General features: G+C 47.1%; 2 protein-coding genes across 3 annotated transcripts in view; one reads left to right on the forward strand and one right to left on the reverse strand.

The window, feature by feature from the left end:
• FYB2 (FYN binding protein 2) overlaps nt 1–21,841 on the reverse strand; it is a 133,742-nt gene extending 111,901 nt beyond the window's left edge. The window contains exons 1-3 of the mRNA XM_053920609.2: nt 21,598–21,841; nt 13,350–13,442; nt 8,870–8,963 (exon numbers count right to left, since the gene is read on the reverse strand). The gene's annotated coding sequence lies outside the window, so the exon portion shown is untranslated. The remainder of the gene's footprint in view (nt 1–8,869; nt 8,964–13,349; nt 13,443–21,597) is intronic.
• Nucleotides 21,842–21,994: 153 nt separating this feature from the next.
• The window catches only part of C8A (complement C8 alpha chain), a 56,418-nt gene continuing 55,294 nt past the window's right edge, over nt 21,995–23,118 (forward strand). For both annotated transcript variants that reach the window (XM_024571265.4, XM_045204133.3), the window contains exon 1: nt 21,995–22,187. In XM_024571265.4, the coding sequence (XP_024427033.2) occupies nt 22,111–22,187 (77 nt within the window). In that variant the 5' untranslated portion in view covers nt 21,995–22,110. The remainder of the gene's footprint in view (nt 22,188–23,118) is intronic.

Genomic DNA, 23,118 nt, shown 5'->3' on the forward strand with positions numbered 1-23,118 from the left:
AACCCGGTTGTGAGTACTCAACACTCCTGTTTATACCCATGTGATAACACCTGAGCCTTCCATAAACTCATCACAGACCCTGGGATTTCTGAGGATCTTCCAAAGGGCTTCCCAGGTGCCCACCAAGTAGGCTGTCAGCTGGAGTCACCTCAAGGCATTCACCAGGGTCTCCCTCTCCAGCGCTGGCTCATCCTCGCAATGTCTAGGGCCCACAAAGGTAGCGGAGGAGCCTCCCTCCTGTCACCACTTGGGGTGCCCATCACGGCAACACTGGTGTCCTTGGGTTTACCTTGCACCAGACAAAGTGTGAACAACTTCCTGTGCATAAAGTCATGTTACACTCACAACAACTCTCAGGTAGGCACTAAGTCCCCTTTTCCAGATGGGAAAGCTGAACTCCGAGATGATGCACAGAGCAAGGTCACCAGGCTAGAAATGTGTGAGCTGGGATTGTCCCCTGGCCTTCCTCACTCAGACCACATATTCTAAAGTGCTGTCACCTCAGCCCATCAACCTCCCTTTGTCCCTCTGTTTCTGTGTCTGTCTCCCGCAAGTGGACAGTGGGGCCTTTAAGGGCAGAACTGGTTCTTACTCGTCCTTATCTTCTATATTTAACTCAGTGCTCGGCCTGCAACAAATGCTGTCTCAATAAATGTGCTACCTTTCAGGGGAGGTTTCATTACCCAGTACTGTTTTCCTTTTCCCACTTTAGTGCTAAGCTTCTTCTCAATAGCTAGTTTGCTTCATTTACAGCAAGCCCATGAGGGGTCAAAGTGATTTGAGAGATGTGAGGGGCAGGAAGGGGCAGAAAGGTGGGCTGCACCATCCTCTTTACTATAGCAGAAGCTTTAACCTCTAGCCATTCCCAGATCCCTTCCAAATGTATTTATTTGGCCTCCAGACCATGGAAGTAAAATAATGGTCTGGGCAGCATGGAGGAGACCATCCGGCTGTGTGCTGGCCTCGTGCACAGGGGAGCATTTTAGCAGCCAGGCTAATACTCAAATCTTCCACTTTGGCCACAGATGTGAATTTTCCTTTTATCTGCAAATTGCACTGGGCTCCAGGAATAACTGTAAATTGGCCTGGCTCTGGCTTAAGTCATATATCAGGCCTGAGGAGTGGGAAGATAATGAATCCTTCACCATTGTGCTATGGGTGCCAGCCAACAGCCCCCATTTTTGGATCCAGCAGCTGTTCTGATCTTGATGGTCTCACTCCATACACGATATCTTCACCATCTGTCAGTGATGCAGACGCCATGCCAGACCCGAGAGTGGGTCAACCTGAACAAGGGGCTGGGGGTGGGAATCCAGCTAAGAGAAGTGAATGGGGCTCAAAAAAGATATTTTTTTGGCTATAGGAGGAAAAAGAGGTTGATAGGAAGTTACATGAAAGTGTTTTAGAGAGTGGAAATGAAAAAAACTATGAGAATTAAACACGATTGTCTGTTTATCCACCCCTTCTCCATTGCTGGATGAGGAGATGAGCTGATGTATAAGTCATATCCAATTAGGAAAGCAGAACTCTGAACATTGGAGAACAGAAGGGCTTTAGTACAAAGAATTGGTGCTACCTGGAATGGCAGAGCCCAGGGACCAAAGGAGGGACTGTCAGGAAACGCAGAGATTAGCAACAGCTGGAAGCCACTAGATTGGAGGGACAGTGAGGAGGTGATGGTATCAGGACCCAGGAGCTGGAATCACTCAGAGGAAACCAGAACCACTGAGAGAGAGAGAAATGGCCACAGGCACATAAACTTCCTGAGGCTTTTAGAGAAAGGAGGAAATGCACTGGCTTCTCCCTTCCTCCCATCCTTCAGCCTCCTTTCCCTGCCTCTCAGGGCCAAGCCGAGGCAGAACCAGCTGATGCAGGAGCCTGAGCACGCAGCCTGCAGGGGTCAGACGCCCTCCACATGGAAGAGAGCAGGGCCAGGCTGAAGAACAGATCTGGGTGCAATCTCTCCTGGGCAAGCAGAGTGATAAATAAAAACAGTGTAAGAGAACAAGTAAATGCTAGAGTAGACTTCTTTTTTTTAAGCTCCAAGATAAAAGAAAGAGCAACAAAGTCCTCCTTTTTGTGGAGGAGAAGGTTAGAGAAACTTCTTGGAGGAGACGACAGTGGGGCTGGGTCAGGAACGAGGTGAGAAAGATGAAGGGAAAGCAGGCAGGAGGGCATTTGGGGAGAGGCATGGGAGTGAGCTGAAGCACAGCTTCTGGAGGGGCCCTGGCACCCCCAGGGAGCAGAGAGAGCTTTAGCTCAGCAGGAGTGCAGGGCATGTGGGCCCCTCGAAAGTAGCCCGGAAGAGGCAACAGCAGCAAGTAGGGGTGGCTCAAGGCCTGCAGGGCATGCTGAGGGGTTCCGATTTAGCCTGCAGTCCTGGGGAATTCAGCTGCAGGGCGATTGAATACGGGCGCGGTAATCAGATGTCTTTGTTGTAGAGAGGGAGTCATCCCCTGGGATCCTCTCTTCTTCTACGCAAATGTAACACTCCTGTGTTCACTCCTGTGTTCACTCCTGATGTTCACTCTTTACCATTTATTCAAAATATTTTTGGAATTCTCCATTGATAATTCTTTTCAGATACCAGGATATATTATTTGAAAAGATTAATCTTTGTTTTGGAGGATAGATTTGGGTTTTTTGTTTTTGTTTTGTTTTTTAAACCTTACAGGGGATTGGGAATCAAATCAGATGCATATGGTGGTCAATCGAGCCAGCGCACTTTTTTGGTTAAAATGAGGTATAATTAATACAATTACAGCTATGGCTATGTCACTGGAGTTTGAATATCACCTCTGTAGGTGACTGCTTGGAAGAGCAGCTCTCATTCAGATGTCTAAGCAGTCTTTTGGAAAATAGGTTGCACTATTTTGTGATTAAGCATCATATGATTTACTTTAGGCATATGAAGTGCAAATGAAAAGAACAGTCCCTCCCATTTGTGTAGCATCTTAAGCTTTCTAAAATGCACAAAAGCAAAGGGAAATACAAAGAAATAAAGAGCAGGAGAAGAAAGCAGAAGAGTAAGAAACTGAATTATTCTTAAGAGACTTTTTGAATGCTGCACTGTCAAGAGAGACAGGAAATCAATATCAGAGTACATTTCAAGAAGTCAATATCTGAGGATATTTTAGGAAACTCATTGTTAAGGGTTAGGAAGTTGAAAACTATCATGTCCAGTTAACTTACAGATTTCTGACATGTTGGGTGGTCACTTTGCGTGATCACAAAATAACATTTATCATCTATGCCTACAACTTGTTTTTTGCTTCAAGGAAAATAAACATACCAAATGTAGCACATGCTTTTATCAGCTTATCTAGCATTCGTTTTTCTCCTGCACCCTCTTTCTCCTGCTTAAAAACATTATTTAAAAAAAAATGTGTGTTCTCATTTTTTCCCCACAAGCCAATGTGATTTAATTAAAACTGAGCCCACGCCTACCTCCAGGTGTGGGTTCTGATTGGCAGGTCATTAGCATATGACTTCCACCTCAACAAAGTGATTGGTTCAGGGGTGGGCATGTGATTTAAGCCAGCCCAATCAGAAGAATCAAAGGATTCTTATTTAGGATACTTGGATGAGATTTCCTCTTGCTTTTAAAGCAGACTAGGAACATGTAGTACCAGGATCTGTCAGCTGTCTTCGACTGTTTAGGTGAGTTAGGTTTAGAGGGAAGCTTACTAGGCAGAAAAGCAGTGGAGACATAGAAGGAACCTGGGTCCATGATCTTCTGGGTGGATTAAACCAGCCCTAAGGCTTTGTCTGCACTTGGAGTCCCTAGCTCTGGAAGCCAGTAAAATTCCTATTTGGCTTGCTGGTTGTAGTTGGGTCTTCTTTTTCTTACAGTAGAAACCTGGGTGATAACAATAAAATACCCTTTTTAAATGAAAATATAGCTTATGTGAGACACAATTGCTTTTTAACCAGCATTTATCGCGCCCCGAGCCTGTGCCAAATGTTTTCACACACATTATTTCATTAAATCTCCATATATCATCCCTAGTTGTAGTTGAGGAAGCTGTGTCTCAAAGAGGTAAACCGACTTGCTTTGATGGTCAGGGTAATTAATGGCTGGCTGTTAAAGCAAATAACCGTCAAATCTCAGTGGCTTTAGCATATGCTTATTTCTTGCTCCCATCACAGTTTGATGAGAATCAGGTGGCTCTCCTGGGTGGGTGTCCTTTAAGTGACGACCCGTGGATTTAGCTCATTTCCTTTCTGTGACCCTGACATCTTGGACCATTTCGTTTCCATTGTTGTGCGTACAGAAAGTGTGTAAAAACTCACTAGGCATGCTGCGGGGGTAAGGCCTGAAAGTGCGGTATCACCCTGCCCACATCCCATTGGCCAGAACTCACTGCATAGCTCCCAGTTCCAAGGGAGGCTGGGACATACAGTCTTCCAGTGTTACTATCTGCCTCCCTTGTGGAGGGCCATCTCAGGGCGCTGAATAACTCAGCTCGTCAGTGGAGCCGGGATGCTAAACTAAGCATTGCATTTCCATGGCCTTCTGCTTCTCCTGTTCCTCGCTCCCCACCAACTTCCCCGGCTCCATACACATTTACGTTGTGTTAATCCCCTCAGTAGTCAGTTACCCTGCTTATGTAAAGGTCAGTTTGTATTTTTTCCACAGTATCTTCTTGAGGAAAGAGGAAACTCTCAGCTTCCCTGACATTTGGCAGACCACAGAAGCTGTTACTACCGCGGAGAAGCGTTTGCTTGCATAATAATGTATCAGGGATTGATCATTTACTTATCCTCAAAGCTGATGGACTTTATAGGAAGAAGTGCTCTGTAATGCAGACGTGACTGTGAAAAATAAATCAAATTTCACTGTGTACTTAAGGGAAAAGAATTATTCAAACGCTGTGTCTGCAGCTTTGGGTCCATTTACTGAGCCTGCAATCCTAGCCATGGCCACCAGGAGGAGTGCTCGGCCCATCCTGCACAGTCAGCTATTTTTAGAGGCTGCTTCTAGCCTCAAGGAAGAGGCCAAAGATATAAAAGACTATGATATATATATTTTTTCATACCGGACCGACTTATAAATTATTTGTGAGTCCAATAAAAGGCAATTATCAGCATTTCCTACTATTTCAAGAGTAATATATTGTGTGTTAGAAAAAGATTCAATTTATTCCATGACTATGATTCAGACAATGGAAACTGGGAGCAACCACAACCAAAGAAAAAAGATTGTAATCCTGTGTAAATCTCTGTCTTTAAAACTCAAATCAGAGCATGTGAATTCTGGCCCTGGTGGGCACTCGAGGTTTGCCCTGAGGCAGTGGAATTTGATGGGCTTGGGAAGGTGGATGGAGGTGTGTGTGTGTGTGTGTGTATGTCCCCACACAATCACAGTGAATAAGATTCCTTATTTTCACCAGCACACGGAGGGGAACCAGAAGGATTTTGTCCAAGCTATTGAATAATGAGCATTATAGAAGTATCTGAGGAAGTATAGTTTTATCACTTCCAGCTCTAAAGATGTAAAATATCAGGGAGCTCAGTAGATCCTGGTTTTCACAACCAGGTGGTTGTGTTAAAAAGAGCCCTTCTGCCCGTCCCAACCAGCCCGGTGAACAGCACTCTTTTGCTAAACAGCAGCCTGGGGTAATGGGGCAGGAGTGGTCTTTGAAAGGCTCCAGAGAGACAGAGCTTGAACCTTGCCTCAGTGAGGCAGAAAAAGTGAGACTTTGGACGGCTTACTTAACCTCTCTGATGAAGTAAGTTTTTACAATGTCTACAGAATGAATGGAAAGATGATATGAAGTGAGTACCTAGCACATCAGCAGTGGTCAGTAACTATTAACTTTCTTTGATAAGTTCTCTTGTTTCCTTCAAGATGGCGACACATAAATTTGAACCGAATCTGATTTTGCGTTTTCACAAATGCTGAGCCCCAGGGCCTGGATTTCTGAGGATGTACTTTGAAGCCCTGGCAGAACTGAGGAGTGGGTGGTGGTGGGCCCCCCTGGTGTGGGAGTTCTCTTCTGCGTCCCTTAGCTCTGAAACAGGCAGGCTGAGTAGGGGACTGTCCTCCAGACTCACCTAAGCTGAGACATGCTTTCTCAAGGACCGGGGGCAAAGCAGTGGACAGTGGAAATGAGGATGAACACCTCCCTAAGCTGTCCATCAGCTGCAGTGACTGCTTAGAACCCTTCCCCTGATTGTGTGGAAAGCAGACTACAGGAGCTGATAAAGTTGACAGCCTCAGCCAGTATCCAGGGAGCTTGGAAGCGCGAGGAGTAGGGCTTGGAAGGAGGGTGGGCCGCAGTAATCTTGCAGATTACCAGGGCTCTGGGAGCCAGGTCAGCGCTCCAGATCTGAAAGAAAACTGATGATCCCAGAAAGACCACCATCAAGCCACTTGGTGAGCCCAACATCAGCTCTCCACTTACAGAACTGGTCCTGAACAGGGATCTGTTCATTTCTCCTCCTTCCAGTCTGCTTCCTGTTTGCAGTCAGGCCCAAGTCCAAGACCACAAGCTCATCACTGCCTCTAATTGTCAGTTCTCCCCTCCATCCTTCTCCTCCAGCTCCCATTCTTTCTCTGTGTCCTGGGAGGCCAACCCCCACAGACTGTACTACCTGGCTAGCTCCCACCACCCACCTCATGGCCCCATACCCATCTGGCTCTTATTATAACCTTTCCTCCCCTCGTTTCCCCAACCATCCAGGTGCTAATGGCTTTCCACTCTTGCTAATCTCTCTGGGCACCTTGCCACCCATTGTCTATTCCCTCGACCCTGTCCATACCCCTGTAGGAGGTCCTGCCATTAAAATCTCGGATTTTGAACTATCCGAGGTGAATTGTTTTCCCCCTGGACCCTAACATATATTATACCTTTGTTAAACATTCACTTATGTATTATCTTGTTTTAGAAAGGAACTTATAAGGGTATATAAAATATAAACTCACCATAGTTAAATGTGAAAATAAAACATGGGAACAAAGGCATATGCTGGAACCAAATACTAAGAACACCGCACAGCCTCCTAACCACTCTGCTTGGTTATTGGCAGGCCATACATGCAGCCCTTGTTTTCCAGATGTCCACAGATAAAGTATAGCATCTATTAAGTTCAGAGTCTATAAAGTACAAATAAGCCAATTACCCTGCACAAATACAACTGGGCAGAGATGAGTGTTTTAGCAGCATTCTCTTAGCTGTAATGAAAAGAGACTTACACAGACTGCACAAGAAAAGGAAGGAGGTGGGGAGGGTGTCACCATAGTGATGCCCTTGGCGATGAGGGAGAAGGGGAGGTCCCAGGACTCTAAGAGCAGGAACCAGAGTGTGGTGGCCTCTGTGAGGCAGTGAATGTGAGACTTTGGATGACTCACTTAACTTCTCTGATCTTCAGTTTCTACAATACGCATCTCACAGAACGAATGGAAAGATGAACAGAGATGGTTTACACGAGTACCTGGTACACCAGCTGTGGTCAGTAAGTATGAATGTTCTTTGATAATTTCTCTTGTTTTCTTAAGGATGGCAACACGTACATTTGAAACTGGGTCTGGTTCTGCATTTTCACACATTCTGAGTCCCTGGGCCTGGATTCCTGAGGATGTACTTTGAAGGTGTGGCAGAAATGAGGAGTGGGTGACGGCACCAGAGGGCACCTGGCTCCAGGGCCCCTCCAGGAACCTGTGAGGAAGGGCTTGCTGGGTTTCCACCCTCATGTTGCCTGCCATTAGCACACCTGAGCTATAGCCACGTGTTGGCTTCTCTTTGCTTCTCTTTCCACCGGCAACTGGCTTCTTCCCATGTCTTTGGTGTCCCTCAGAGCTTCTGGTTGCTCGGATTTCCACACTGTCATACTTTCTGTTTGCACATCCCATCAATTTACTCAGCGTCTCTGTTCTACCTCATTGACTTTCTCTGGGTGTCTAACCAGCCTCAGTTTCTGCTAATAGCTGGATTTTCCTTACATCTTTCAATTCAGGATCCTCCGAATGAAAGTCCGAGTGGCAGAGTGCTCCATGTTGGGCCACGTCGTAGCCGGCCTTTGGTCAGGGGTCCACGTCTAGTGTAACCGGGGGCTAAACCGGGGTCTATCAAGGAGTCACATGCTGAACGTGGTGGCTCAGGGGCTGAGGTGTATGTGGCCAGGGTGGTCTCTTTTAGAAGAGGGCAGTGGACAAGCCAAACTCCATAACTCGTATTTGCTCTTCATAAGAGATCGTGGACGATTTGTGGGCATCTGTTGATTCTGCTCCCCTGAAGCCCCTGGGGGTCTCTGCCATGGCTCCACCCCCTGTAAGGAATCCTTGTGCGGATGTGCTCTGGCTCTGGAAGCAGGACCCAGAGAGCAGAGGAAATACAGCCTGGGTTTTCAAAACAGTAGGCCTTTGAGTTTGGTTAGGGTTTTGGTCCCCAAGTCCAGCAGAGAGTGAGCTCAAGACTGCAAGGCAGATGCTGGTGAGGATGGAGCAAGACTCTGGCCTGGACTGAACTGGCTTGGGACATGGAGAAGGTGAGCTACGAATGGGGACCCTGGGGCGCTCTGGCTGAGCAGCGAGGCTGCGGCAGGCAGGCGCTGTCACTTAGCTGGCCTGGATAGTGTATCCCTCTAAAACTGGACAGCCATCAGAGCAGAACTTTCCTCAGAGAGTTCAGCAGTGATTAATGATGGCAAAACTGAAATTCTAATTCTGCCACATATTACCTGTGTGACCTTGGGCAAATTACTTGATTATTGAACATGTTTCTGCAGATATGAAATGCAGACAATAAGATCTACCTTCTCGGGGCTAAGGCAAGAAATACATGATATAGTGATAAGTCCTTGAAGACTAAGCTCTCAAAAACAGATAGTAATTTTTGTGATTATAATAACTGATGGAGCTACTGACCTGTTTCCTATGACAAGGCAGCCACAGCACCTTGGGTTAGACAGGGCTGGCCGGGTACGTCACTCAGCTCATCTGGTGTGGGTTGAATAATCTACTGTGAGGTGCAGATTTGAAAATAATTTTTTAAAAGCAGTGGTACAAGAGAAGATAGTCCTCCCCAGAGGCACAGCAGGCTAGAAAGCATTTTCTTGCATAGAGAGGCAACAATGGCTGCGTCCATCATAACATTACCCTCCTCTGAAAGCCAGGAGGTTGTGAGCCAAAGCGTGAGCAACCTGACCTCCTATTCCAGACCCCATTTCTCAAGGCAGCCTTCCCCACCAGGATCTGAGACCCTTTGTTCACGTGAGCATGTGAGCTATGGAGTCATTGAATTCCACCTGCACTGTGTAGGGAGGCCTGCAGGGGGCAGGCCACTGAAGAACTCTCTCTTGCCTTGGGAGGGAAGACTGTCCCTCTTCAGAAGCTCAGGGGGCCATTTCTCTAGTGGGAAGGGAGGGAGTGCCTGTGCGATCTGGCCTCCAGGAGCAGGCTGGATTATCTCACAAGAGCATTTGGCACCTACTTTGGCTGAAGTCAGTGAGGTTGTAAAATCACTTCCCTGAGGCACTCCAGCAGCCAGTTTGGAGATGAGTGGGGAATGTACGTGATTCAAGGGAACCTCTCTTTCCAGCATTGGGGCTCAGTGACTCGTGAAGGAGAAATTTGTGAGCAAAGCTCACTGGCTGTGGCTTGAGCTTCATTCTTGTCTAGAGGGGCTGCAGATGTGAAGGCAAAAAGGGATACATCTTGGAGGAGGTTAAAATAAACAGTCCTCGGGGGCGGGATGCGTCTGTTTCACTGTGATCATAGGAAGCTCTTCCGCATTGGGGGAGAGGGTAGGTAAGTGAAGAAACCTTCTGATTCGAGGCCCTCAATGTAAGAGATACTTAATATATTGAATATTTACTTGGGGCCAGGTACTGTGTTAAGTCATTTACTCAATAGGTCCTCATTAGAGCATTACAAAAAATGTGTGAGGTTGATATTTCTGTCCTTATCTTACAGACGAGGAAGCCGAAGCTCAGGGAAGTTGATTGATGAGTCTAAGGTCACACAGCCAGAAAGTTACTCAGCTGACCCCTAGCTGAAGGGGCACTCCTGAATTTATGCCAGGAATTCAAACCTGGATGCATTTATTATTTCCAAATAAGCATCATGCCACCTAAAGACAGCATTAGCTAGTACATTGGTTTTGTACTCACAGTCCATGCGGGATCTGGTTAGAAAGGTTAACAGGTAGTCAAGGAGCTGGAGAAGAGTCGATTCTGTCTCAATGCCCCGCGGTTTAGTGAATTGAAGGGGACTGGGGACTTTACCCAGACTGAATCCAAACTCATGCCAATCCACTTATGAGGTAGTATGGGATCTCAAGCAAGTCATTTGCCCTTTAAAAACCTCCATTTCTTTGTCTGTTTAAGTGGCCTGCTGAGATGGCTGTCAAGGTCATGGCCACAGATGTCAGGTTCACCCTCACCTCTTCCAATTCTGTATTGCTGTGTAGCTAACCACCTGGTGGAAAACTGCAACAATCTTTCATTTTGCTCGTGAACCGGAAATGTGGCCAGGGCTCAGAAGGGACGTCTCATCCTTGTTCCCTGCAGTTTTGGCTGGTGGCTCATCGGGAGACTCTCTTCCAAGGTGGCTCTCTCACATGGCCGGCAAAGCTGCCGTCAGCTCCTCTCCACGTGCGTCCCTCCAGTGTGGCTGGGGTTCCCGCACAGTTGGGTGGCGAGGTGTAAAGAGCCGGTGTCCCAACAGACAGGAAATGAAACCTGTCGATTTATTAAGTCCCGGGCCTGAATCTGGCACAGTGCCACTTCTGTCATATTCTCTGGGCCAAGCAGTCCCAGAGTCCAGGTTCCAGAGCCAGGGGCTAGACCCCCCTGTTCATGGGAAGAGTATAAACTAGTTTGGGGTCACATTTTAAAATGGTTGTGCCACCGTCGCCCTCGGGCCACAAATTATTTACCTTTATTCTACACACTAACTATTCTCAGAGACTCCCAATAGCCCCCGATTCTCATCCTAGTGTGGTGTTAGGTTCAGGCTTGAGGTTCAGGATCTTGTCATGTAAGCAGGGCCAGGTGTCCACGAGTCTCCTTGGACACACTTCCTCAGATACAGCTCCTTCTTGATGAGAAGTCCTATCAACTAAAGAGACAAGTCACCTACTTGCATGTACGATCATGGGACAGGCAGCCCAAACCTTCAGAGCAGCAATGTACAGCAGAGGCCAGGCTGCTGGGTCAGAGTCTGGCAGAAGAGGCTTGTAGCAGCCTCAGGCCACGGACCGAGCACAGGCTGGGTGACAGATGATCTGGGTTCAAATCTAGACCCCGCCCCCAGTTTTACAGGTGGTAACGAATAGGTGACTCCTTTCCTCAGGACCTCAATTCCCTGTTCTTCAAAGTGGGACTCACACTCTCCATAGGGGTGATGTGAGTGCTGGAGACTGGCATATACCAGGTCTTCAAACAAGGAGATTTGAGATCTGCTAATAAACTGGACATAATGTTATTTATTTCACAGAGTGGATGCAAGACAGAGTGTATGAAAGGGATTTGTAAACCGTGAAGTTTTATGAAAGAATAATGCGTGTGTGTGTGTGTTGCTTTTCTTAAAGCCCATTGGCCGCTCCCCAGTCAAGGCTGCAGCATCAGCAGAGTGGGTCCCTTCTCCCCAGGGCGGGTGATAGTTTGGTCCCTGAGGCTGAGCTAGGAAAGGGAGCTGCTGGTCGGACATTAGTCAAAAGTCTTTAGACTTCTCTTTTCCCTTTAGGTTTGCCTTTGCCCTGAAGTCACCAGATTTCACTAACATGGGATTGCATGCACATCTGGTAATCCAGGTTTTTGGTTCAGGGAAGATTTCTGGAACAGATGAGCAGACTAATGTGGCCTGGGGCCGAAAGGGCAGATACCAGGGGTGGTAACATGGTTTCTTTTTCTGGGAGACAATGATGAAGCAGACCGAACATGGGTGTAGAATCAAGCAGACCAGGGTTCAAATTCTGGCACTGTTTCTTCTTGACTGAGTGACATGGAAAAAGTTCCTTCACCCACTGAATCCTCAGCTATCTCATCTGATAAATGGGGAAATGATCATTCCAGCTGACAGAGTTGCTGTGAGAAGGCTCTGGGGCCATGCATGTTAAAGAGCTCATTTCAATGCCTGATGCAGAAGCCTTGCCAAACAGATGTTGCTTTATTATTATTGGAAGAACGTGGCGTAATAATATCCACCTAGTCAACTGGTAGAGGATCGGATAAAGGGCACGCAGAACACCTCCACACAGCTTGGCGTGTAGAAAGGGCTCAGGACATGTTAGTCGCTCTTGCTGCCACCATTGCGAATTTTAACTTTAACAGTAACAGTGTCGATCACATGACGAAATTCCTAATATTCCTTGAAAATTTCTAGAGGCTTCAAGACAAGGTTTAAATGAGGTATATATACATGTAAATGCCATTTGAAAGATTTCTCCTGCAAAAGCCAGGTATATAAGCCATAGATTGGCACCAAGCAGAGGAAGCAAAGCAGAAAGAGAAAGAGAAAGGAGCCAGAGGAGACCAGTGCCCTCTCTTTATCAATGGTCCAGGTGAAAGTGCACAGTGGAATTTCCATTTTGCAGGTGACACCCAAGTTTTTAGGCAGAGAGAAATACTAAGTTGAGCAGAATTATTAAACAATTGGAACTAGGGGTATAAGCCATATATTTTCCAGTCACTGCCTTCAGCTAAGTTCTGTTCAAACCCACTTTCTCACATCTTATTGGCAAATGCATTTTTTTTTGGCTGCTTTCAGCAATTAGTATAGGTCCATCCTAATTGACCTATTCTGACTCCCTTGTCCCAACATATTACTCTCTGGTCCCTACTTGCCTGTGTTTTTGTCACTACAGCAAGTCTCCTGCCTTAGGAAACCAGGAGAGAAGCAGGCCCTGGTCTCCATGTTTTCCTAAGTTCCTGAACCCCAGGGGTACCTCTCTCAAGAACTTTCTATGTTCCCATCCATACTAGCACAGCCCTGGGCTGAGACCCCAGGGACCTGTAACTCAGTGGCAGACTGGGGAATAAAATGCTGTGTTGTTTGGCTGCTGTTATATATGCTGCATAACAACTATTCCCAAACTTAGTGGTTTAAACCATATTTTTCCCTCACAGATCTGTGGCCTGCTAAGCAGCTCTGTTTCAGGGCATGGCAGCTAGACTGAGTCTAGATCTGGCTGCGCAACTCTGCTCCACCTGAGGGCATGCAGGCTGGCTGAGCTGACCCATCCCACGTGCCACTTTTCCTCTGGGACAAGAGGGCCACCCAGAGCACATCCATGAGAAGGTATAGCCATGAGAAGATAATAGGTGTAAAAGACACCTCTAAGTGTTATGCCCTCATCCAACTATGTCCAAAGGCAGGAAGGGCGACAAGGACTCTCCTTGCATACCTTTTTCAGTTCACCAGGGCAGACAGGCTTCGAAAGAGCCCTCAGTGGCTCATCTTCCAGAACTGGGGTGCATGTGCATCGTCAAATGACTCCCTGGAAAAGGGAAAGAAATGACCATAATGGACTTAGAAAGTGCTTGTGTGGGTGTTTTCTTATAGAAATGGATTCTTATAGGAATCTTCCTCTAGGTTCCAACATCCTTTTTAGGAATATGCAGAAAGCAAATGCAGGTTTAGGGAAATGACACACAAAAAAGAAAGAAAGAAAGAAAAATTCCACGTCATATTTTGTTGCTGACTCTGCTATTCAAATGCAGCTGTGTGACTTCGGTAACACAGAGGGTTAATATACACAGAACCTGAAGGCTAGCTACACCAGCACTCTCCTAGTTGGGGTTCATAGTCAATACAGTGAAGACAGTTGCAGTGAGGAGCTTAATAATAATTATCATAATGTTATAATTAATACTAATAATTGGCTATTACTAATACTTTAGTACAAATGAAGTGCCAGGCACTTTTCTACCTGCTTTACGTATATAAATTCATTATATGTGCTGCTCCTGAAGGCTGGTGTGTCCAACTGGCCTCGATGAACCACACACCCTGATATTGACACCCTAGAGCGGTCCCCTCCCACGCTGATCCTGGGCTTGGCCACGAAGCTGGCTTTGCCAATGGGACATTAGCAAGTGTAATATAAGCGGAAGTGTTCTCTCTTGGAAGTTAGCAGCTGGGCTGGGATGTAGCAAGACTGGACTTCTGCATGATGAGAGGCCATGGAGAGAGAAACCTGAAGGAGGAGAGGACACCGTTCACGCTCCAGCCCCAGCTGAGCCCTCAGCTGAATGCAGCCCACGCGTGACCTTATCTACACAATATCTACAGAATCCTGACACATAATAAATCATAGTTGTCTTTGGCCACTGTGTTTTGAGGTAGTTTGTCATACAACAATAGAAATGGAAACCTTTGGTACAACATATATGGGCAAATTCTCTGGACACTTTACATGAAGGACTTTCTTCTTCACTCTTACTATTTGTGATCAACCAGAAAAACTAAGGGGATATCTGTGAGCCTCCTAGGCTCATTCATTAGACAAATATCTGGAGTGCCTGCTCCACCCCAGGCTGTGTTCCGGGCCCCAGGGACCCTGCAGCAAGTACGGCCCCACCTACCCGTTGCATTCAGTGTATGGCATGGACTCGTCCTCCGTAACGCCCTACAAAAAGATGAGTAGAGCTCCCCTAACCCTATCGCTTGTTCTCTTCATCACTTACTGTGTATCTGTCCCGCACCTAAGTGTGACTTTAGTGTGCTTGTAATTCCAAAGACAGGAAGCACAGACAGACTTTAAAGCCAGACCACCTGGGCCTAAAGTCCTCTCTCTCTCCTACCTCCTTCTTCTGGTCTCAGTTTCCTCATCTCTGGACTGGGTATAAGAATTCTCATCTTTAATTAAAAATAAATTTAAAAATAGAAGAGGAAGAGAATTCTCATCTAACGCTAGCATATAGATTACAAGCAGAGCACAAGTGCTCATAAATGTTTGTGTCCTTCCACCTACCCCACAGATGGAACACCTCCGTCCAATTTCAGGGCAATTTCAATCAGTGGGCTGTCCAGGGGGTCAGGTCTGTCTCCCTCCCGTTTTCTAGGACTGTGACGCTGATGAGAATTTTGAACCGAGCTCTCCTGTGTGCTCTGCACCTGCCCTGACTCTCTGACCCTTCGCACAGGAGAGCTCAGCCAGTGACCCCTGACGCTGTCCCCGCGCCCACAGAGCCTTGCCAAAGGCCCTTCTGTACATTATCTCAATTACTCTTTCCAGCAGGCCTGCGAGGTAGGTGTTCTCAGCCTCATTTTACAGTTGAGATACCTGAGGCTCTGAGAGCTGAAGTGACTTTTGCAAGGTTACAAAGCAAATGAGTGGCTGAACTTGCCTTGACACCCAGGAGCCCTGTGTCCAGCCTCAGGTTCTTTCTGCTTTCTTTGCACTGCCCCCCCCCCCCATGCATCCCCTGCCCTTAACCCTGTCCCCCCGTGTCCCATGCTTTGTCACAGAGATGCTTGAGAAGTGAAACCCACAGTATTCACCAGAAAGGGAGGCACACATGATTATTTTCTCGCAAATGTGTATGTAGGAGGCATTAGCATTCACCCAGGAGCTGCTGAAATCTACTCAACCAGAACCGAGACTGGCGAGAGGGGACTGACCAAATTTGTTTACAGTAGGCTAATCCGGCTCTGTCTCTCACTCCACACAGCCTGGCTTTATGAGTGGGGAGAAAGTCTAATTACAGACTGACAGCCCAGAGTGTCTCATGGGAATACGAGTCCTGGATGAAAGCAGGAGAGAGACTTGAACAGTTGGAAATATATACTCGTCTGTTTGTTTCCTAGTCTTGTAGTTCTAAGGGGGTGCCTTAGATCCAGAGGATAGAAGGCTAAGATTTCAGACTGGAAGAGGTGGTAGAGAATGAGCCAGCCATCAGGCACAGACGTGGATGTCCAGAGAAGTCAAGTGACTGTCCCAAGGTCATGCAATGCAATCCATTAGAGGTTGGCTTGTGAATCCAGAAGTCTGACTCTGGAGCTCCTGAGTTCCCACCATTCCCTCTTGCCCCCCAGCATTTTCCCCGGTGTGTCAGTTGCAGGGAGTTCCAGTTGCTGGGAGTCAGTCTCTAAGCTGGTTTCTCTGCCTCCAGTGTCAGCCTTCTCTGGTTCCTCCTCCACGTGTCCCCCAGAGTGCAAAGTACAGGTCTGATCAGGCGCTCTCCTACTTCAACTTCTTCAGGAGCCCCTCGACCTCCTCAGAGATGGAATCTAAATCTTAGTCTTGGCCAAAACAAGCCCTTTGCTGGGGCCTTTGCCTGTCCTTCTGCCCTCCCCACCAGACAGCTGGGTGCTCCTCAAACTGGCCATGTCTCTTCGTATCTTTGTGGTTCTGTTCATGTTATTTCCTCTGTCTGAAATGTCTTTTCTTCCCCTCTCTCGCTAAAGAAACCTATCTGCCCACCTGCCTCCTCCAAAGCCCAAATCACAAATCAGCAGGATGCTCTCAGCTTGGCCCCTGTGATCTCCGTGACACTCCACCTGGGGCCTGACGCTGTGACGGCAGGGGCTGGGGTCTCATCTCTGAGTGTTTAGTGCCCCCCCACCCCTAACCCAATCCCTGATGGGATGAATAGAATAACTAAATGGTTACGATGTGTAGCAACTTCGTGACATAATGGTGAACAAGGTGGTTTTGGTCAGCCTCCCAGAGCTGGTGTTTGACCAGTCAATCTCTCGGGTCACTGTGCGTTAGAAGCTTAAAGGACACAATATCTTCCAGAAGCCTCATTAACCAGTAAATACCTCTGGCCTGATAACACAAAGATGCCTAAAACACACAGGAAAATGGCACACACGTAGGTCTACTATAGCAGTTTCTCAGTGACCCTAACCGCTTCCTGACTCCTCAACCAGCACTGTAAGCACCAGTGAGAGCAAGCCTCCGCCTGTATGGCCCCGTGAGGGTGGTGTTTCTGGGACGAGGGCCTGGACAGAGAGGGCAGGAAGAAGAGACAGCAAAGAGAAACAGCTCCCATCATGACCTTGTCTGGAAATGCCTGTAGCTCAGGTAAGTTCAACAACAAACATGCATCGGTCATTAGGTATGCACGTGTGTGCATGTGTGTGTGTGTGAAATGTATGTGTGTGACATTACCATCAAACCCACCATACAGGAGGGACAGTGAGGCAGAGTGCTGAAATGAGTTGTCTGAAGTTACACAGTTACTTTCTCCTGTCTGCACGGGAGTGCTGGGATTTCAGTCCAGGCATGTTAGCTGCAAAAGTTACAATCTTCCTACTGTGCTGCATTAAACACCAGTATGGAACATCTACTGGGTGCCAGCACTGGGGACACGAAGGTGATTTAAAACATGGCTTCTGCCCCCAAGAAGCTCCCAGTGGAGCATGGGAATAGAAAGGGGCTAGAGCTCTCCATGGGTTGCTAGCAGGCATGGGAAGAGAGCTGTGGGAGAACGAGCTTCCCATGAACACTTTAGAACTGCCTGCACACCTGGTCATACATAGCCGACCTACTTCTACTGGGTTTTAGTATCATTTTTGGTTCTGTGCACACTGTGGCCTGTCCTGCCCGCTCGTGGGGCCCATGCTCTCGGCGGGGCTGCAGTTCCATTGGCTGGCCCTCACACATCTGGTGCACGGAGACTCTGGGCCAGCACAGTCCTGCCTTTCATGAGTTCACAGAAATCACAGGCGGGGTAAATCACACACCATCAAGTCGGGGGCTTTTCAGAGAGGGGGCTGTGGGCAGGGGGCTGTGGGAACAGAGAGGGGAGTATGTGCACAGTGCTGTGAGTAAAGGCTCCCCAGGTTAGACAACTGATGAATTGATGGAACCCAGAGAGCTTGCTGAGGTATAAAATGGACTCTGGTTATTATTGCCGCCAAATTCTAAGAGGGATTTCCTGAAAGACCACCCAGATCTGGCCAGAGCTGCTTACAATGCTCCATGCCCTCTTTGAGCAAAGGTCTTTAATTTCTCTGCTAATGCAGAAATGAGGCAGACACTGACCCCTCTCAGCTCCCCCCTTCAATGCAAATACAGAGCTGCAACATGCAGTAGGCGTACATTAGCCCATCCTTGAACAGCCCTGCACTGAGACCAATTCCTTAAACCAGCCCACTTCATTTCAGCCGAAAATCCACCATACTCTCTGTTGGCCAGCCTGGCACTGAAGAAAGCAATCAGGAGGGAACACAGATATCGGAGGCACGCAGTCTTACAAAGGGCGAGAGAGGAGGTGGGGAAGGCAAAGCAGTGGGCGGGAGGTGCTCATCGACTGTCTGCAGACTTGGTGCCGGGTGTTGTGTTGAACATTTGGCAGATTTTTCCAGTGAGAGAGCAGCCCTAACACACACACACACACACACACACACACACACACGCGCGCGCGCGCGCGCGCGCGCGCGCGCTCTGGAGCTGTACTTCAAACAAGCTCCCAAATTCTGCTCTGCCACCCCTGTGGACTGCCAACCACTAAGCTGCTTGGAGAAGCTTTCTGTGCTTGTGGCCATCATGAGATTGGCCGTGTCCATGCTGAAGTTGTAACACTGAGTTGCTCCCCAACTTTTCAGTGCTTGAGGTGCTGGAACCTGGGCAGACATGGAGAAGTGGGTCTTGTACTGCTTTGTCACCTGGGTCCTACAGCTGAAACCATTCTCTCAGCTTCTTCTTGTAGCTGAGATGAACCCTTCCTCCTGAAGGCTTCGGGATCAGCCCAGGGCACCTGGACGTGGACCTCCACATCCCACCCTCCTCCATTCTCCTCTTTGCCAGACCCCTTCTTTCCTCTGCGTTCCCCCTTCACTCCCATGCTTATGAGAGAAGATGAGTAGCTACTGGGAAGGAGGAGCAGACAGAAGGGAAAATGAAAATAAATTAGTAACAACTGTTCAAAATTCCCAGTGGAGAATAGATTTCCTCATTTAGTCTTCAGCTCTTCAATTCTACCGTGACAGGTGTTATTTTATCTGTTTACAGATAAAGAAACTGAGGCAAGGAGATGACACTTGGTTAGTGGCACTTTCTGTCCTAGAGCTGTGTTCTTTCCACTCCAGCAAATTGCCGCTCTTTGCATTAGGTTTGCAGGATTTTGATCTCCTGTCTGCACTGGGCAGGCTGCAGGCTCAGCACAGGGGGAGTGTGTGTAGAGTTCTGAGAGCTTCCCAGAGAGCACAGACCTGGACGCCACCCTGCAGTGGCAGCCTGGGACAACACAGAATACCTTCCACTCTGAGGCCATAACTCACAGGCTGATTTAGATGGTGGAAAATGTTTCCCTGAGACAAGCAATGCATTTTCAAAATGAATTGGCATCTTGCTGCCTGTTCTGGATGGTATTCTATAACTATCTGTCTTTGATAACAGAATGCTACAATTAAGGTGAAATCCGCATATGCAAACCTAAAAATGTTTTGGCATTTCCCATTCATCTTAGAACATTCTGGCTCAAAATAGATGAGTGCCCCAGCCCCATCCCAACACACACACACACACACACTCACACCCCCCCCCACACCTCATGTACACTTAGTCATAGAGGCATGGAATAATCCCGTCTGATTTAGCTTTCTCTCTTCTGATTCTATTCTGTGATTATCTCTCTATTTCTTCTGCTTTCTTTGTTCCCTAGAAATGATATCGTTCTCTGAGCTAAGGCACAACAGACAGACAACTGGACTTGGAGGTCGAAGACCCAGGCCTTAGTCCTGATACACCATTTAGTAGTGTAGTAGCTGTATGACCAGAGCAAAAAAGATCCCAGGTTTTGAAGTTGGACAGATCATAAATCCATGATTCTGAGACTCACCAGCTGTGTGATTCCAGGCCGGTTACTTAACCACTCTGAAGGTCAATATCCTCATATCCAAAACAGCACTGTTATTACTGGCCTTGCAAAATTACTGTGAAGGTCAGAGTAAAAAAATTTTAATCATGCAGTGTGGCAGGCGCAGGGCTAGGGATGCTGTCTGTCTTGCTTCCATTTGCCAGCTTAGTCACTGTCTCTCAGGATTCTCTTCATGATAATGATATTTATCTTATAAGATTGTTGAGGATTAAAGGAGTAAATATACTTGAAAGTATATTCATTTGCTAATTCACTCCATCAAGGCATATTTATTAAAGATTTAGTATTAAGTGATACGGGTGTTTATAAAGAATAACCAGACACAGAATTTATCCTAAAGGAAATTTCATTCTCAAGATAGTCTCCACTTCCTAAGAAAAATATACTATGAGGCAGAATGAAAAGTGCTGGTGATGAGTGAGAAGGTTGAAGTAACAGAGGGCTAGCCCCCAGAAGGAGCCATCAGTCAAGGGTCCGTGACAGACCTGCTACTGGAGAAGACACCTGACAGACGGGTAAGGGACAGTGGGTAAAGGAAGCTCAGGTGGAGGGCCAGAGTGACCAGTCACACCGTGAGAACGTGTGAGGAGGTGAGGGGAACCTGGGCTGTAATGTGGGGGATACTTAGCAGGTCAGGGTCTATAAGCCTGCGCAGATGGATTGGACCCATTTGTGGAGGCATTTGGACTTCTAATTTTATAGACAGTGGGGGCCACCGAAGGTTTCAGAGCAGAAGAGTGATGTTATCAGAGGTAATTTTCTTGAAGACGAGTTCAGCACCAATGTACAGGGAGGTCTGGAGTGAAGGGAAACAGAAGCCCACTAGGAGTCTCTTGTGATCGTCTCAGAGAGAGCCGAGACTCTGGAATGGATCAAAGGGGGAGAGGAAGAAGGAGAGAAGCTTGGAGGGAAACTGCTACAGAGGAAGCAATAGAATTCAAGTGAGCCAGTCAAGAAGTGGAGAATGGGACAGGTGAGTCGAGGTTAAGGAGCCGTGTGTTGCTGAGCTCTTGGGTGAAGAGAAAGACATCAGGGAAATTTCAAGAAGGAGCTGGGTTAAGAAGGAAGGCAATATAGTCTACATGTAAAAAGAAGGAAATGAGGTCACCAGGATTCCAAGGGCCCAGAAAAGGGGGAGCAGCCTTTTCTTGTGAGGCAGCGTTTCCTGACCTCGGCACTGCTGACATTTTGAGCCAGATAATCCTTTGCTGGGGTGGGGGAGGGAGCCGTCCTGTGCGTCAGTTACCAGCATCCTCGCCTCTACCCACTAGATGCTGGTAGCACAACCTCCAAAGTGTGACAACCGTAAATGTCTCTGGTCATTGCCAAATGTCCCTGAGGGCCAAAATCACCCCCTGAATGACCAGTGTTCTAGAGAGAGGTCTGCTCCACATGGGAAAAGCATGACACTGGTGGAGGAAAACCTGAGCTTTACTCCCCCGGGGCAGGGGTGGGGTGGGTTCTGTGAACCTGTCTCAGGAACTTGGATTGTGGATGAGACAGGGAGACAGTTTGGGAGTTGGTGGGAAAGGTAGGTTCCAGACGTGCCACCCTGAGCTGCCCTAAGGGTTTCAGACATAGCACCCCTCTCGACCCCCACACCTGCAGTAAAAGCGTTATGAAATGCCCATCCTGACTGGAAGAGTCAGGGAGTGTGTGAAGGTATGGTATCACCCGTCCAGATGTGCAGCTGTTACTATGATTCTAGAGAACACTCCTGGAGATGGCCATGTAAAGCATCCGGTCCTCTCAAGACACTGATATGCTGGATCTTAATGATATCCAGTGTCTGGGTAAAAAGCAGAAAGTCCATGGAATTACCTGCATTTCTCAGGCTCCAGATGTTTGGCGGTATATTGCAGAACCCTCATGTACCTGTAGGCATTTTCTTTGTCTTGCTGGCTGTTTATGGCTGAGCTGATACCCCAGTACCAGCGTTCTTTCAGTCTCGCGGTGCAAATTGATCTGCAGTTACAAATTCCAAGAGCCACTTAAAAAGACCGTGAATTCTGTAACTGTATCTTGATTTGACTTATGCCTCATTTTGAAAATAAGATCCCTTTGCTAAGCTGGTATTGGTTAAGTAAATATCTTATGGGTATCTTTTTTCAAAAGGTCTGAAGGACAGTGGCCTTTGGTGTCCGGGGTTTTAGGGTGTTTGGCTAATCAATACCGTAGTAACTAATTAACAGCATCTGAATGAGAACCAAGGGAGTTCTGTGAGTTTCCAACAAAAGATCTTCTGGGCCCAGCCTGCAGACATCTTTGACTCCAACTCCCTGAATAGACCGTTTCATTCCTTCAGGTGACATAGGCTGGTGGATTCTGGATGAGATGTTTGCTGTTGCTTTCTTCACGTTGTCCTTGATGACTTGTCAGCCTGGGGTGGCCACACAGGAGAAGGTGAACCGGTGAGTCGGCCGTCTGTCTCTGTGAAATTTGCACACAGGGTTCACCTTGGGGGGAACAAAGACACTTTCATGTTTGAATAGGCCATTTTAGGTTAGAATGTGACCTCTTTTAGTGCTATTACTAATCCTGCGAAGGCCTGGCTGGCAGTGGAAAGGGAGGGCACTTGGAGGCAGATGGGCCTGTGTGGAAATCACAGTTCTAATACTCAGGGGCTGGGTGACCTGGAGCACATCACTTCATTTCTTTAGGCTTCACTTTTCCTATCTGTAAAATGAGAATACTAACGCCTCTTCCATAAGAGTTAATGAACATGAAATAAGACCCTGGATATACAATATACTCAGCTTAATAAATAATAGTTGTTGAGTATTGTTAGATGGGTAACCTCTACTTCTCTGTTTGTGAATCATAAGAATATCTGTCTCATAGTGTTCGGGGCAGAATAAAATGAGATAATGTATAAAAAATTATTGGGAAAGGCAAGAGACTGTAGAGATGCTGGGTCATTTCACAGAAGCGAGTGTACCACCTGCAGTGGGGCGATGAATGGACGTGGTCTTTTTGTACACACACCGCGCTTTGCCAAGTCCACTTCCTTGAATTTTCTAACCTGCTCTCATGGTTTTTTATGTCTTAACATTATTTTGTAGCGCTTAAGCAGCTCCTTATTTCACCATTGGGACAGTTTTAAAGCAGTCCTTCTCTCCCCAACGTTGAAGATTGTAATTAGAGTTATTTTATTCAAATTCTGGTTGGATGATTCAATTTCAAGTCATTATTGCTTTTAAATACTAGAACAAGAGAGGTTTCTTCTTTAAGTAGCAGTTCAGAAGGGAGGAAGGCATTTTTATAAGCTGTTAATTTGCAACTTGTATTTAAAGCAAACACTATTTTGAATAAAATCAGAAAATTCATCTCTAATAATTAGAA

Source organism: Desmodus rotundus, chromosome 3 (assembly GCF_022682495.2).
Source record: "Desmodus rotundus isolate HL8 chromosome 3, HLdesRot8A.1, whole genome shotgun sequence".
Classification (NCBI taxonomy): Eukaryota; Metazoa; Chordata; class Mammalia; order Chiroptera; family Phyllostomidae; genus Desmodus; species Desmodus rotundus.